Genomic DNA, 16,936 nt, shown 5'->3' with positions numbered 1-16,936 from the left:
CTCACGCTCCAAAACGTCTGTTAGTCTATAAGGTGCCACAGGATTCTCTGCTGCTTTTACAGATCCAGACTAACACGGCTACCCCTCTGATACCTATTTGATTTAATATCATGTTCATCTTTCACATTATACTACTCTGTTCTGTTAGGCGTGATAGAGATGATTGTCCCAAATAACTATGCTAACTTGTTTGTCTAATCCTCATATACCCTTTGCTTTATTTACACTTCCTTTGCCATTTGTCACAGCTGTGTTTGCTTTCCTTCTATTTCAAATAAGTGTCTTAGTCTTATTTCTTATCTTTCTATTCAATTCCTATTGCCAATATTTCTTCACTATTGCTGGTATTAGCTTATTTCCTGTACTGGCCTTATTCCTTGCTCTGGTGTGTTAACCCTTCTATACTACCCTAAGTCTCTCTGTTATCCATGATTCATAATCCAATTTTGTTTTTCCTTTATGAGAGCCTGTAGATGGCTCTGCAGCAATGCTGGGGATGTGCAGTGAAGTATGTGACAAAGGTGCAGGGCAGTGACTGGCAGTCAGCAGTTGGAACTGCCCAGTTTCCAAGTCAATGGTCTGAACCCATTCAATGAACTGTGACAAAACGTGGCTCTGCTTGTGCCAGCCTTAGAGACCAGTAATTAGTCATCTAAATAATTGCAGTATCACGTAATTGCTCATGTTTTGTTTTTAGCTTCATGAATTTCACTGGAGAAAGAAAATGTATCGCTGTCTTCATGAAGAACAGGCAGATTGCAATGAATAATGGGGATATAAAATATACAGAATAATCTGTATTCTTTTTTCTAGTCACCAGTGTGAAGATTTATTAAGTTCTTTGCAAAGACTTCATGACAGTTTTAATTAAAATAAAGAAATCAGTGGCACTTTTCATTTTGACTGTTGCAATGGGGATCAGAGTTCACGTCTGAGTTTATATGTAGTGAAAAATCACCTAAAGGCTTGATAAACCAAGTTTCATCTCATTAGCTTAAGTGTCCCAAAATGCAAATAGTGAGAATCTGAATGCCAGCCCCTTTTCTCACCAGAAAAAAATACAGAATTTTGGTAAATGGGAGCATTAAATGTCATAAGTAATACTGTTAACCCCTAAGCATAGAGATAAATTCCCACTGCTAAAACTGTAGAAATTATTAGGCATAAAATCTCAACTTCTGAAGCAAAAGAACATCATCATGACAAAAATAATATAATTATTTTTAAAAAATGTCCTTTTGTATATTATTACCACCATCCTATATTACTAGTATATAAAATAAATCCTTTTTATTTTTATTTAGCTTGGAAAGTGAAACTAGAGTGCTCAGTTTCACTCTTGCTGTTTCTCGTACTTCAGTACAATTGTGTTATGTTTCAGTTCAACATTAGAGTGATAGCATTTCAGTTAAAACAGCTGTTTTCATTGAAATAGAATAATTTTATGACACTTTTCTATTCTTATTAGTGCTTCCCACCTGGTCTTCAGACAACACGAAGGTTTTTGATATTTCTCTATCATCATCATCTAATACTCCCAGCCAAAAAAAAGAATAAAAGAAATGTAGGTCTGGAAGGGACCTCAAGATGTCATCTAGTCCAGTCCTCTGCATTAAGGTAGGACCCAAGTATTCTTAGATCATCCCTGACAGTATTTAAATGGAATATAGACAGTGTAATTGAGAGTAAAATACATGACAGGGATGTTGTAATTATTCAAAATCCAAACACTGTAAATCCAGGAAATTCAAAACTCAATTGATATCATGCAATTATCATAAGTTTATGATTAAGGTATTTGCATGTTTGTTGTATCAGATTACATTAAACAAAATATTAAAAGTCACATTTTCTCCCTCATGTTGTCCTTAAAGGGCACGGTTAAGATTATCCAAAGATTGAGTTGCTTGGGTGCCTTAACTGTGCATATCCATTCCATATCTTAGGTTTGGATTGTTTTTTAAAAGTTAACCTTAACTCTGAATTTCCTGGGATCATAACGCTTGGTATTGGGCTAATTACAACATCCCTGTAGTGTATTTTACCTTAAATTACTGATATGTGCTCTCAGCCTTACATCAATTTTAATACAGTTTTTGACTGGGAATTTCTTTAATTAGAAATTTCATATACAAACACAAAATAAAGCCAAAGAGACTACTACCATGTGAAGGGTGAACTGTCAGGCTGGAAGGAGGTTACTAGTGGAGTTCCTCAAGGATCGGTTTTGGGACCAATCTTATTAAACCTTTTTATTACTGACCTTGGCATAAAAAGCAGCAATGTGCTAATAAAGTTTGCGGATGACACAAAGCTGGGAGGTTTTGCTAACACAGAGAAGGACCAGGATATCATACAGGAAGATCTGGATGACCTTGTAAACTGGAGTAATAGTAATAGGATGAAATTTAATAGGGAAAAGTGCAACAAGGTCATGCATTTAGGGATCAATAATAAGAATTTTAGTTACACATTGCGGACACATCAGTTGGAAGCAACAGAGGAGGAGAAGGACCTTGGAGTATTGGTTGATCACAGGATGACTCATGAGCCGCCAATGTGATATGGGCCGTTAAAAAAAGCTAATGCGGTTTTAGATGCGATCAGGCGAGTATGTTCCAGCAAAGATAAGGAGGTGTTAGTACCGTTATGTAAGGCACTGGTGAGACCTCATTGGGTTTTGGAATACTGTTGTGCTGTGTTCTGGTCTTCGCCATGTTTAAGAAGGATGAATTCCAAAACTGGAATCAGGTTCAGAGACGGGCTACTAGGATGATCCGAGAATGGAAAACCTGTCTTATGAAAGGAGACTCAAGAGCTTGGCTGTTTTAGCCTAACCAAAAGAAAGGTGTGAGGGGGGATATGCTTGTGCTCTTTATAAATACTATCAGAGGGATTAATATTAGGGAGGGAGAGGAATTATTTAGCTTAGTACCAATGTAAACACAAGAACAAATGGATATAAACTGGACACTAGGAAGTTTAAGAACTGAATTAGATGAAGGCTGCTAACCATTAGAGGAGTTGAAGTCTCTGGAAACAGCCTTCCAAGGGACAGCAGTGGGGGCTAAGACATATCTGGCTTAACAGACTAAGCTTGATAAGTTTATGGAAGGGATGGTATGATGGGATAGCGTTAATTTTGGCAATTGATCTTTTGATTATCAAGCGGGTAAGTATGCCCAGTGGTCTGTGATGGGAGGATGTTAGATGGGATGGGATCTGAGTTACTGAGCAGAGAATTCTGTTCCTGAGTGCTGGGTTGGTGCAGTTTTGCCCACATGCTCAGGGTTTAGCTTGATCCCCATATTTGGGGTCCGGAGGAATTTTTTCTCTGGGGCAGATTGGCAGAGGCCTGGAGGTTTTTCGCCTTCCTCTGCAGCGTGGGGCATGGGTCACTTGCTGGTGGCATTCTCTCTGCAGCTTGATGTCTTCTCTTCAAACCACAATTTGAAGACTTCAATAACTCAGACATAGGTTAGGAGTTTGTTATAGAAGTGGATAGGTAGGATTCTGTGTCCTGCTTTATGCAGGAGGTCAGACTAGATGATCACATTGGTCCCTTCTGACCTTAAAGTCTATGAGTCAACGTTTCTAATGATGTGAAGACATGAAGCATCAACTTAAAAGCATTTTTAAAGATTTCAGCCTAAGGGCTATTTTCACTAGTGGTATGCGGTGGCTGCTTTATGCCATTCCCATATTGGTCACTTAAGGTGGGTTTATAGCTACATTATTTCACCAGAACAGTGCATAGCAGCTGGAGAGAGTATATTCTGGTTTATGTCTCCCTCCTGTCCTCCAGTTTCTCCCTGCTTTTATACCTTCTCACACTCCCCTGCATGTCCATACGTAAATTTCCCCTTCCTTTCTATATCTTCTTTATTCTTTGCATACATACCCCTATTTCCCCATCTCTACTGCACCTTCTACATTCCCTGCGCATGCACACACTCATACACAAACCTTTGTGTCCTCCTCCCTCCTGCCCTCTCTGCTGATCTCATCTGGTGCAACAGGTAGCCATTGAAAATAAATATGTAGGATGAATGCTTATTTTGGATGCTATTTTTCAGAACTGAACGTTTATCCATCAGAAGAAGCTGAGGCATAACGTTTTTCCCTTCAGAAGAACTCATTAAGAATTGCCATCTTTCAAACTGGCCGCCGCCAACTGATTCCAATTTCTGTCAAGCCAGGGAAGATAGTGACTTCCTATTCTGTCAGGAGGCAGAGATTTCACTGACAACAATAGGAGATAGGCGGCCATTTTGCAGGGGTCATCTGAGAACCTCCTGAATTTTCAGTCCTATTGAGAACAGTGGGAGATGTCAGTCATTCTGAAAGAAGGCAGTTCTTTAGCTCTGTAGAAGAAAATGATTTATCAGACCCTAATAAAGAAGAAACTTTTAGTTATGAAGAAATATGGTAAACAATAGCCATTAATCCTAAAGAAATTTTTCAACTGTAGGGCACAAGATTTAAGTGATTTCAAACTCTGGAAAGTTTGAAGTGTTGTTATTATTCTGTTATTAAGATCATTTGGGCCAAAAAAATGTCTGACACCAATTTTAAACTGAGAAAAATAGAATAATTCATTCATTTCTAGCTAATCAAACACAAAACCTTTGCATGTGAGCATCATAAGTCTGACCCCTGAGTATATACCGGGGTTGCATCCTTTCAGAAGTAGTGTGCCGAGTCTTCATTTATTCACTCTAATTTAAGGTTGTGTGTGCCGGTAATACATTTTAACGTTTTTAGAAGGTCTCTTTCTATAAGTCTATAATACAAAACTAAACTATTGTTGTATGTAAAGTAAATAAGATTTCCAAAATGTTTAAGAAGCTTCATTTAAAATTAAATTAAAATGCAGAGCCCCCTGGACCGGTGGCCAGGACCCGGGCAGTGTGAGTGCCACTGAAAATCAGCTCATGTGCCGCCTTGGGCACGCGTGCTGTAGGTTGCCTACGTCTGGTATATACATTCTGAGTATCCTGAAATAAGGCTGCTAATAAAAAGAAAAGGAAGGGGAAAAAAAGGCTTGCACCATTCTTGTTCAAGTTACTCAGGAGGAGATTTTCAAAGGGACAAAATAGGTGCCCTATTCCTATTGAACATCAATAGTAGCTGGGAACCTAATTCTCACTACTGCTTGTGAAAATCTCCCCCTTCATCTCAGTTTCAAAGTAAAATGGGAATAATAACAGCTACTTACATCTACAGGAGGATTAGAAGGCTTAATTAGTTAAATGTGATAATTGTGGTTACAATCAATCAATACAAATAATAATTTGATGCTCAAAATTAGTTTTAAGTGTCTTATTTCTCCTTCCTTACCTGTCGCCAGGTATTCCCACAATCAGATGTTATGTACATTTCTTCTTTATACTCAACCAGCTGGGAGCCCAGATTACCTGGACACAAAGGAAACAAGTAAATAAATAAATAAAAAGGCAAAGCTTGCATTTATATAGTACCTCTCTCCTTAGCAAAATAACCAGGAAAACAGATGAGAATCAAACCAAATTTTGCCCTGAGATCCTTGACTGGGGCTGGCTGATTTCAATGAGAGTCACAAGTGCATGCTGGCCCCAAATGATGAAGTAGGATTACTTTATTTTCTGCAGTAACAATAATTAATATTTGCTGTGTTTTTATTACATATGTTTAATTTCCACATAATTGGTTGTTGAGAGATGGATAGTAATTGCAGGATGGGAAGAGTCAGGCTAATCTATATGATTTAAAATGACTCCACTGAGTAGAAATAGCATGGCTTGTGAGAGGCCCATAAGAAGACTTACCCAGACCTCCAGACTTTCTTAGAGTTATCTTGGAGACTGAAGTTCTGTCATCTCCTTTCCTGGTTCCCTCACCTCCTTTCCTGCCACACCACCTTTCTCCCTGCACTGAACTCACTTACTTACTCTCTCTCTCATTCCTCATTCTAACTAGAGTCCATCCCCAACCCCACTGCTCCTGTGTGATGAACACTGGAAGAAGTTTCTTCTGTCAAAGTGCCAAATTGCCCTCACTCACCAAATGGCCAGCCACTCTGGTCTCCGTAACTATCTACGACGTCTTCTGCTCCCACGTACTCACTGGTGCTTTGCAGTATGAGGGAAGAGGTAGGACTTGCCAGGAAAGCGAAGGGGGCAAGTTATACTTATAAGTCAATGAAGGGGCAAGAATCCTGGCATGCGGAGGGAAGGCGGGGTGGAGGATGTAGAATACAACACACTCCTGCTATAAGTCCCAACCTCCTCTGAGAGTTCACAAACTTACCTCTTTCTTGACATACTGCCCCACAGAGGCATCTCTATTAACTCTAGGAAAATTGTCAGTCCTTAAGGTTTAACAGGTGCCTCTTGCTTACTCTTTAATAAACTACACTTAGTACAATTATTTATTAATATTATTATAGTATCCCTTAAATCCCCAGTAGGGTTAAGCAATGATCACTGTATTTGGAATAAGAATCTCTCTGATTCAGGCTGTGTGAATATCTTTTGAGGTTATTGTCAAGGTTCCTTCCCCTCTCTGAACTTTAGGGTACAGATGTGGGGACCTGCATGGACACTTCTAAGCTTAATTACTAGCTTAGATCTGGTATCACTGCCACCATCCAGAATTTTCAGTGTCTGGATCACTCCCTTTTCCCCCAAAACCTTCCCCTCCCTGGGTACCCTTGAGAGACTCCTTCACCAATTCCCAGGTGAGTCCAGATCCAATCTCTTGGATCTTAAAACAAGAAGAAATTAACCATCCCCCCTCCTTTCTCCCACCAATCCCTGGTGAGTCCAGATCCAATTCCTTTGGATCTAAAAACAAGGAAAAATCAATCAGGTATTAAGAAAAAGGCTTTTCATTAAAGAAAAAAAAGGTAAAAGAAAACCCTCTGGGACAGATTAGCATACCAGGTACTCTCACAGACAACAGATTCAAAACACAGAGGATGTTCCCCAGGGCACAAATATTAATTACACAAAAAAATACCCAATTTGATTCTACCTCTAATTGCATAAGACAGGTTACAAAGAAATAAACATAAACCTATTTATTCCTTTCTAAACTTACTACTCTGATAAGAGGCTGGATCCTTGATCTGTTTCACTCTCGCTGAAACTGAAACTCTAAACAAAGGAAAAACTTCCCTCCTTCCTTTTGAAACATCTTGTTCCCCCATTGGTCTCTCTGGTCAGGTGTTAGCTAGGCTAGGTGAATTTTTTAACCCTTTACAGGTAAAAGAGGTGTTAACCGTTAACAATCTGTTTATGACAGTTATCTTCGCAGAAGCACTGCACAAAATTAACAATAAACGAGAATGAGTGTTTTTTTTTTCATTTAGTTTGCTCATGCTAAAATAAAAGAAAAAATAACATTTATTGAAGATCTAGGCCTTTGAGACCCATACTCTTGGTATACCTAGTGGCCAACTGTCTTATGGCACTATGTAAAGTACCATCTTAGCTTCTTTATTCATCCTGAACCACTTTTCCTGTTTTATCTGGCTCATTTTATTCAGTGGTAGGAACATTTAAAGGAAGATTTATAGCACTTAAAAACGGTAGGTATCAAAAACTCTGTAAATAAAAAAAGATTCTAAAGTAGAATCATATTCTCTACCCTGACACTGGCCAAAAAGCTAGCTCAGTATTTTGACGATAAACACTGAAGAGCAGTAACTAGTCTTTAGAGGGCCGCAAAGCAAACTTGTGACATGAGATCTCGACAAATACAGTTCCAAATGCATAGATTTCTATCTTGTGACAAGCTGCTCTTCAAATAACCAATTGTTAAACTGCCAATTTACAGTAAGCTAGAAGAGACGCAATCACAGTATGCTTTTGCACCTAAGTGTTATTATAGAGGGGATTTTGCCTTAAATGTATGATTTGTATGTTCTTGGGGAAAAAATAGATGACATTTGTCAGATTTTTTTTAAGTAAAAGAGACATAAGGAAAGAATACACTTGAGATTAGTATCAGAGGGGTAGCCGTGTTAGTCTGGATCTGTAAAAGCAGCAAAGAATCCTGTGGCACGTTATAGACTAACAGACGTTTTGGAGCATGAGCTTTCGTGGGTGAATACCCACTTTGTCAAATTTTACTAACATAGTATATAAACAAATGTGTTAGCTATGAAAACACATACTTACAGTTTATCCAAGATGAAAGAGACTTGAGACAGACTGACAGAAAACACTGTCCAAATTTATATGTTCCATTTATACCATCAAGATTATGAGTACTTGGCTCTTTAATAGTTTAACTTTACATTATTTAAACTTAATTATAGCTAAAATGGGATCAGAAAATGCTCTGTATCAGAGAGTTTATTGGAGCTAGCCTAGTATTGGCAACTAGCAGTGGCTGTACCTGATGCTTCAGATGATCACCAATACTACCTTCAACCCCACTTCACTCTGAAACAACCCAAAGTCGAGTACAACGAACAAGCCATGCAATTCTTTGAGGGGAAAATTGCTTCTTGACTCTTAGGTAGGATTGGAAGAATTCAATTTTTATTTTTAATTTTGAAGAATAATAACATATATTTTAAAGTGTTTTTTAAAGTGCTGTTTAGTGATTTAAATTTTCACCATTGTAGGAATTAATAATGGGGGTCAGACAATTATTTAGTGAGAGTAGAATATGTCCTGTGGCTCTCACTGAGGTGGTTTTATGATGTTGGCTTACACAGGCGGCGGGTATAAGAGGCCAGACAGGCTATGCCTCCCTGAACAGCCCCAAGTCCCCACTTGTCCTCTCCCCTGGAGATCTGCCTCTTCCTGTCCCCCCTTGCCCACATGGGGACCTCACTCAAGCAGTGAGCAGCTGGCTGGCTAGCGGGCAGGGAGGCTCAGGGGAGGAAGTGAAGAGGTACGCGTGGTGGTGGGTGGGGCAGGAAGAGGGTGATGAGGCGTAAGTGGCAGGTGGGGAGCTGTGGAGGGGGTGAACAAGTGTGAGCAAAGGGGAGGGAGGGTAGAGAGAGGAGGTGACGAGGCACGAGAGGAAGGCGGGAGTGGGCTGAGGGGGACCAGGGGGGTGGAGGCTGAGAGGGGCAGGCCTCGGGAGGAGCCATGGTCTGAGCGTGCGCAGCTTCCCTGAATGGAGGAATCACGCACCACCCATGTTGGCACAGTAGGGGAGTTACGCTGGCAGGAGGAGCAGTTCAGTGTATGTATACCTCCAGTGTTTTGTCAACAAAAGCTGACTTTTGTTGACAAAACTGTGTAGTGTAGACAAGGCCTAAGAACTTTTTGGAAACACTGTTAGTTTTTGGGTACAATGTTGTTCTTTAAAAAATTACAGCGCTCAAGTCTTTTGGTTATAGTAACACTGGATTCTTTTGTTCTCTTTTACACTGAGATGCCAGCATCACAGAAAACTATCACAATTAAATATTGTTTAAATATTCCTCCTACTGAGAGACAATGTGGTAATATCTTTTACTGGACCAGCTTCTGTGAGTGAAACAGACAAGCATTTTCTTCTGAAGAGCTCTGTGAAGCTCAAAAGCTTCTCTCTTTCACCCACAGAAGTTGGTCCAATAAAAGATATTACTTCATCCACTTTGTCTCTCTAAAATCCTGGGACTAACATGGCTACAACAACATTGCGAACATCCTTTTGAAAGAGATTGGCCTGAGCTACAAAATTGGGAACTGAGTTCTGATGCAAATTTTCCCATAAATTCAGGTTTATTAATATCTAGGTTTTGGTGTGAACCAGTCTCTAATTATGAAGAAACTATCATTATCAATCCTAAAAGTCAACTGAGAAAAGGAAGTAAAGTGGAGTTGCTTTGAGTATCCTCAGCTCCTACACATCTCAATGAGACTCAGCACCTTGTGAGAGGACTCAGCATGTGCCAGGACCAACCCCATAATCAGGAATCAGGGAGTCTTTTAAAAAGATACTGGAACATCAAATTTAAAAGACACCTGCAAAAACGAACAAAATGTATGCAACACTCCTAGCAAATTAAAGTACAAACTTTCTCACCTTCCTTCTGGGTAACTGCATAGAGGATATCATGTAATGTCTGTTACACTCAATATAAAACAAAGAAAAGAAAATAGACAATAGCAAAACATGAATGTGCTAATGAGGGAAAACACAATGAGCATGGAACACAAAAAACAACTGCAAACAAAGAGAATGATTTGAAAGACAGGTGAGTTCAAAGGGAGCTATGGGCAGCTCCAGGGTTTAAACCACCATCTCTGATCTTCTTTTTCTCTTCAGAGTTATGGACCAGGCTTCTTCACTCCTAACTTTGAACCTCTCTTTCACACCATGCTATCTGATTTCCTTTATAGCCAGAATCTCTCTAACTATTCCACTGACTGCTTTCCTGTCTGTTTCTAATTTCCTCTCCTCTGCTAAACATGTTTATCTTCCCTTCTCACGTTCTTACTCTCCTTGCCCTTTGTACTGCTTTCATTACTACTGACTCCTGGTTCTTTTGAATACAAATCTCTGTACTCTTATGGTTCCAGTCTTATCTTTCCTAGCATTTCTTCTGGCCGTTATGTGTTGGCAAACTCTCTTTCCATTTTCATTCCATACCACAGGGTTCAGTTCCTGGTCCACTCCTCGTCTTCCTTTGCACAGATTATAGTAGTTAACTCATTGCTAGTTTTGCTTTTTGCTATCATTTATATGCTGGTAATACTAAGTATTCTTATATCTTCTCTCTCTTATTGGTACTTCTCTTCATAATCCAATATAACTGTACTTTTTTAAACTGCAAAGTGCCTTGGCTAAAGGAAGATCTTCTGTAAACTAATGAGCAGTCGTAGCAGTTACTGGGATAGAAAGTCTTTCATACTAGGTAATCGGTTTGATGATGACTGGACGATACTACCATCCATTTGCTATTTAGTAAAATGAGGTGGGATTATGGGATGTATTAGCAGGAGTATTGTAAGCAAGACACAAGAAGTAATTCTTCCGCTCTATTCTGCGCTGATTAGGCCTCGACTGGAGTAATGTGTGCAGCTCTGGGTGCCAAATTTCAGGAAAGATGTGGACAAACTGGAGAAAGTCCAGAGAAGAGCAACAAAAATGATTAAAGGTCTAGAAAACATTACCTATGAGGGAAGATTGAAAAACTTGGGTTTGTTTAGTCTGGAGAAGAGAAAACAGAGGGGAGATGATAACAGTTTTCAACTACTTAAAAGGTTGTTACAAAGAGGAGGGAGAAAATTGTTCTTCTTAACCTCTGAGGATAGGACAAGAAGCAATGGGCTTAAATTGCAGCAAGGGCGGTTTAGGTTGGACATTAGGAAAAACTTCCTAACTGTCAGGGTGGTTAAGCACTGGAATAAATTGCTTAGGAGGTTGTGGAATCTCCATCATTGGGGATTTTTAAGAGCAGGTTGGACAAACACCTGTCAGGGATGGTCTAGATGATACTTGGTCCTGCCTTGAGTGCAGGGGACTGGACTAGAATACCTCTTGAGGTCCCTTCCAGTTCTGTGATTCTATGAGTGAAATGAGTTGGTAGGTTTGGTTTCTGTTGTACAGAAATGTGCTTTTGTCAAAAATATGGCCACCAATGGTGCTCTTGCTTACAGGCTTGGCGGAGAGGCTGTGTTGCTCTGGGAAAAGGAATGAACCTTTTCAGCTTTGGACTAAGACAAGGAATGTGAACTAGGAACCTTTTAGCCAGCACCTGCAGCATCTACATGCAGGAGTTACAGTACTTTGGTGCCCACAGCTATTCAGACTCCCATAGTCCGAACTGCAGGGCAGCATAGACAAACCCTAGGTCTTCTCCAGGTCAGAGTTAAGAGACATGTAGGCGGTGCATACAGGGAAACATGATTGCTGCTGGGTGTACTGCACCTATTCTGTGGATTTATAAGCGACTTAAATTTCCATTGCTGTCAAGGCAGCATTTTTCATGGCAACTACATTCCCTTCATATATGTTTTTAAAGTCAAGTCTCCAACTGCATAAAAAAACACTGCTAGACAAGACCAGCCAGCTACACAGTGCCAGAAGCATGTCTAACAACACTATAAAATATAAACCAATTTACAACAATGGATAATCAGGTAGAACTAACTGAACAAACCCCTCAAGTTAAAGAAACTCTGAAAATAAAGAGACAAAGATCGAGTGAAAAATCAGACACAGGAACACAATAAGGATTTCACAAGCAGTCAAAGTGTCTCGAACACTTCCAACCTCCAACTGAGTGCAACCGTTAATGAACCATATGCATAATAAATGTAGCAATCAAGAGAAAGCAACAAAAAATGTGCATAATACCAGCCAATGCAATCAAGTGACACAGAAAGTGAGAAATAGCCAAACTGTGAACAACTCCCAGAGGAGAAGCCAACACATAAGAGAGAAGATTGAAGTGAAAGACTTTATAAAGCAATACAACCGAAAAAATATTGAAGAGCTACAATCTGAAAAATTCTGTTAAAAAAAAATCCCAAGCAAATTTTGAAGCTCCATGTAGCTGCTGTGAAGTTTGTGATCTTCCCTCACTGGTCAGTCACCTCTCTCTTGGCTTTCTTCACCATGTCCAGACTTTGCCCTGATCTTGAAAGACTCTTCACAAATCTGCTCTATCTCAGCATTTCTCAACCAAGGATCCAGGGCCCCGGGGGTGGGGGCATGAGCAGGTTTCAAGGGAGCCACCAAGCAAGGCCAGTGTTAGACTTGCTGGGACACAGGGCAGAAAGTCACAGCTCCACCATGTGGGGCTGAAGCGCGGGGTGCCAAGCCCTGCCACCTGGGGCTGAAGCCAAAGCCTGAGCAACTTAGTTTCGTGTGAGGCCCTGTGGCATGGGGCCATGGGCAATTGCCCTGCTTGCTACCCACTAATCCCACCCCTGGCTTTTATACGCAGAAAAACAGTTGTGGTACTGGTGGGACCAGGGCCTGCTCCAGGTAACAGTGAAGGAAGCAGGTGCCTGAGGTGGCCAATAGAAAGGGGTGGCAGTCCGTCTGGTATTGAGTAAGTACGTCTGGGTTTTTTTTATTTTTAATTTTTTTTTCACTCCTTGGGCGGCAAAAAAGCTGGAGCCAGCTCTGGGTGGGATGTGAAGTTTTTATAGCATGCTGGGGGGAGGAGGCCTCAGAAAGAAAAAGGTTGAGAACCCCTGCTCTAGTTCAAGGTACTGTTTCCTATCATAGCTTCTGATTTTGCTTCTTCTCTCATAGGCCCCCATTCATTTCATTCTGCCAGCATCTCAGCCTCACCAGTCTGTCTCCCGTTCATATCTCCATGCTTTCTTTCACGCTGCCCTTTATAGTGTCTTGGAACACCTATCCTTACATGAAGTAATAAGTAGACCTGGAGAATAACTCATGTTTCAGTTTGGTGCCCATTCTTAGAAGAAAAACAAAGAAAAAAAATTCATTTTGACCAGAACCCAAAAATTGCTGAAAATTTTTGGCAGATCAAAAAGTCTGTTTCGGGTCAAACAAAAATATATTTATTTCTGGGCATTTTTAAGGGCTAGATTTACAAAATAAACAAAGGATATAATGCTAATTGTCTTATAACTTTTAGTTCATTGGTTAGTGCACTCACCGGGGACACGGGAGACCCATTATTCAAGTATTTTATACAAAGTGGAACAGCATCAACAGGAAAACCCAAGCCCAGAATTGCCTGGTGATTAGGGCACTCACTGGGAAAGGAGAGACCTGAGATCAAATCCATGCTCCTCAGCAAGAATTAAAACTTGGTCTTTCACAGCCCTGGTGCAAACTCTTACCATTGGGGGAAATGTTATAAGGTGGGAGGCAGTGGTGGCAACTAATTTGGCTAATTCTTGTCACAAATAGTTTTGGGTTGACTGAAACTACATTTTCAGCAAATAAACTATTTGTCCAAAATTCCCTCCCCCCGCTCTAGTCCCACCCATCCATATTCTAGGGTTCATTGAATGCAATGTATGCACACACAAACTGCAGCTCTACTGCCCATCTCCACTGTTTGCCTGGTGATTCAGACCAAGTTCTGCCTCTGGCTACATCGGAATAAATCTGAAGTAATTCCATAGGAGCACAGCAAAAGCAAGTCTTTTCATGTACTTCAGTGGGGTCTGGATCAGGTTTATGTGCACTGTCTCCATTCAAACAAATAATAAATAACTAATTACTACTACTATACTCTGACGACAGTTCAAATTTATATTGAAAAAGTTATTCCACCATGGGCTGAAAAAGTAACCAGCTGTACTGTATACCATTCAGAGCTGTAAATGAGACTATTGTAGCCCACAGGAGGTCACTTTTTAACCCCTAAACCAAAAATGTCCTCTAATAGCTGGAACCTCAGGGGTATAGGTTCACCATACTCTTTTAAAAGATTTTTCTACAGACTCCCTCTATTGAAGCACTTCAGGCTTAACTTATAAGATCATGTGAATTTTCTCTACCAATAGGCCTGCTCACTATCTTGAATTACTGCAAGTGAATTCCCTCAACTTTAGTTTCTGTTGTTACACAATTTAAAACTTAGCTTTACTCAGAGCATTGCTGATACCCCTTCTATAGCCTAAGCCAGTGTGTGACCTTTATGTTTATTTTATTTTCATGCCATTTTAACTTTTTTCAGTAATACATATTACATTCATTAATGTGTGTTATGTAATCATTTAATTAATTAATTATTTTTAAAATCTTTTTCTTTTCTACGTTATAGAAGACTTGCTTCGATGCAAATAAATGGGTACCCAAATGCAACCCAGAATGGAATAGATTTAAATTCTTCAAATATGGGGTGTTCCCCCCCCAAATTTAGTATAATATCATGCATATCCTCTTCCAGATGTTTCTGTAATGTCTAACACATTGTTAGCTCATGTAGTCATGTGATTTGTTTCAAGCAACCGTTAGCCAGCCAATAGTTTTTTTTATTTCAAAGCTAATAGTCACATCATAGAGCAAGAAGGCAAAACTATTTTTTGGTCAAACGGCCTTGCCCCAGCCAAGTGGTGTTTGTTTGGCAATTTGAAGTTATTGTTTTATAATGGAGGGGTGGGGGAATCTGACAATGTGTAGTTGAGAGGAATCTGTATTGTCAGTAGAAGTCAAACATCTGTCCGTTCTTTTTTCGTTTATTGCAATGGTGTCATAACATGCAATCTCCATGCATGAAGACATGAACTTTAATATAACATACACAGCACATCTGGGCCAGAGATGACAAAGAGCAAGTTAACTGTTCTGTACAGCAGCTGAATATATATATATATATTAATTAACCTCTGCAATTTGTTCAATATGTACTATTTGCTTGATTTATTATCTGGAAAAAAGAGGCTAAGAACAGAAAGTCAGTAAACTGGAATCTGAAAATATACACTTCTCTTAGCATTTTTCACACAAGAATTCTTTACAGGTTTAAGGCTGAACATAAAAATTTACACATCAATTGGCCCACGTTGAATGGCTTATACAATAGAAGCTTCTGCCAAGATTAAAATACAGTAAAATCAAGTGTAAATGTGAAATCCTATTATATTCCTTAAAGGGAGAAGATGTTTTAAAAATAATGTTTTAATGTGCAGCTATTACATTTAATATTTTGTCTGCACAATTTACATACATTTAAATATTAACAATATTAATTCTCAGAACTATTTATGACATTTTAATAAAGTAGAATTTTCATTCCGTAAATTACAAATACTAGGGCTTAAAATGATGCAATGTTAACATCCTATTATTGTCTCTGTCCCAAGTATTCTAGGTATTAATGCTGTTCTCTAATTATAATTATTTGAAATAAAAATAAATGTACAGTTCAATACCCTGAGCCCTGTGATTTTCACACCACCATTCTACTCCTTCTCTCATTGAATATAATGGTAAAATTCCCATTTATTTCATTCAGAGCATGATGTGGCCCAAAGACACTGATTCTCATACATGCTGAAACACCCTTTACTGATTTGCATATATTTATCAATTCTCTGACCAGGCCCCAAAGGAAATACAGGCTGTCTCTGGGTGTAAAGTATGTCTGGTGAGAAGTGTGTGTTTATTGTACCAAGTCTGCCAGATAAGACTGAACAGCTTTCATTTCATCGCTTACATGCACCAGGTTTCAAAGACTCGACACCAAGGTAATACATGTTAATTGACTCGGGCTTTCCTCTTCCCTGGCGCAAGTAGTTTGCTGTGTAGAGGGGCTTTCAGAAGAGGCCTCAAAAACAAGATTTTCTCCCCGCTTGACTTGGACATCAGTGATTCCACGACACATTCTATCAGCATATAGGTCTGCCCCAGTGTTCTTGGCCAAACTTTCCTCCTCTCCCACCCCATGCTGTTTGGTAGAGAGATGTCTGCCAGCTGTGTACCTGGTTGCTCCCTTGTGCTGCCAAAGACAGCTGTATTTCAGATGTGGATTGACTCCTGCATGTATTTAGAGCCAACTTTTCCAAACTGCTAATCATGGAAAAGTCCTTATGCACAAGAATAGCCACAGACTTCAGTGGACTACTCCTTGGAGTAAGGACTATTCCCATGGGTAAGGGTTATTAGGAATAGCCCCATAGTTTGGAAAGCATTTGCATTTGAACTAAACTCAGTTAAATCTAGTTCAGTCTTAGTCCATATTTTCAAAGCTCTCACAGGCCTGGGCCCAGGAGAACTAAAAGATTGCCTAAAACACCTCGATGAAGACTGTGATTGACAATTCTACTCCTCAGGCACAATGGAACTTTTTAACACAAGGATACAGCTCATCCCGGCAGGAGATAGAGCTTTCTCAGGGGCTGCTTTCAGACGAGCCTCACTACCTTCTACTCCAAGGGCAAGGCACACTTCTTTAGCCTTTTCTGATATAAAACCACATTTTAAAAAATAAACAAAAACAACCCTACCAAATCCAAACAGGACAGTGCACACACAGAGGGAGAGGCTGAGAGAAAGAATAAACCACAAGTAA

General features: G+C 39.7%; 1 protein-coding gene across 1 annotated transcript in view; it reads right to left on the bottom strand.

The window, feature by feature from the left end:
• Positions 1 to 16,936, bottom strand: part of SORCS2 (sortilin related VPS10 domain containing receptor 2) — an 844,346-nt gene that overhangs the window by 74,577 nt on the left and 752,833 nt on the right. The window contains 1 exon segment of the mRNA XM_032789791.2: positions 5,341 to 5,417. Within this exon segment, the coding sequence (XP_032645682.2) occupies positions 5,341 to 5,417 (77 nt within the window).

This window comes from Chelonoidis abingdonii, chromosome 5 (assembly GCF_003597395.2).
Source record: "Chelonoidis abingdonii isolate Lonesome George chromosome 5, CheloAbing_2.0, whole genome shotgun sequence".
NCBI classification, from domain to species: Eukaryota; Metazoa; Chordata; order Testudines; family Testudinidae; genus Chelonoidis; species Chelonoidis abingdonii.
The sequence above is the reverse complement of the archived record's forward strand: the minus strand, read 5'-3'. Positions and strand labels throughout refer to the sequence as shown.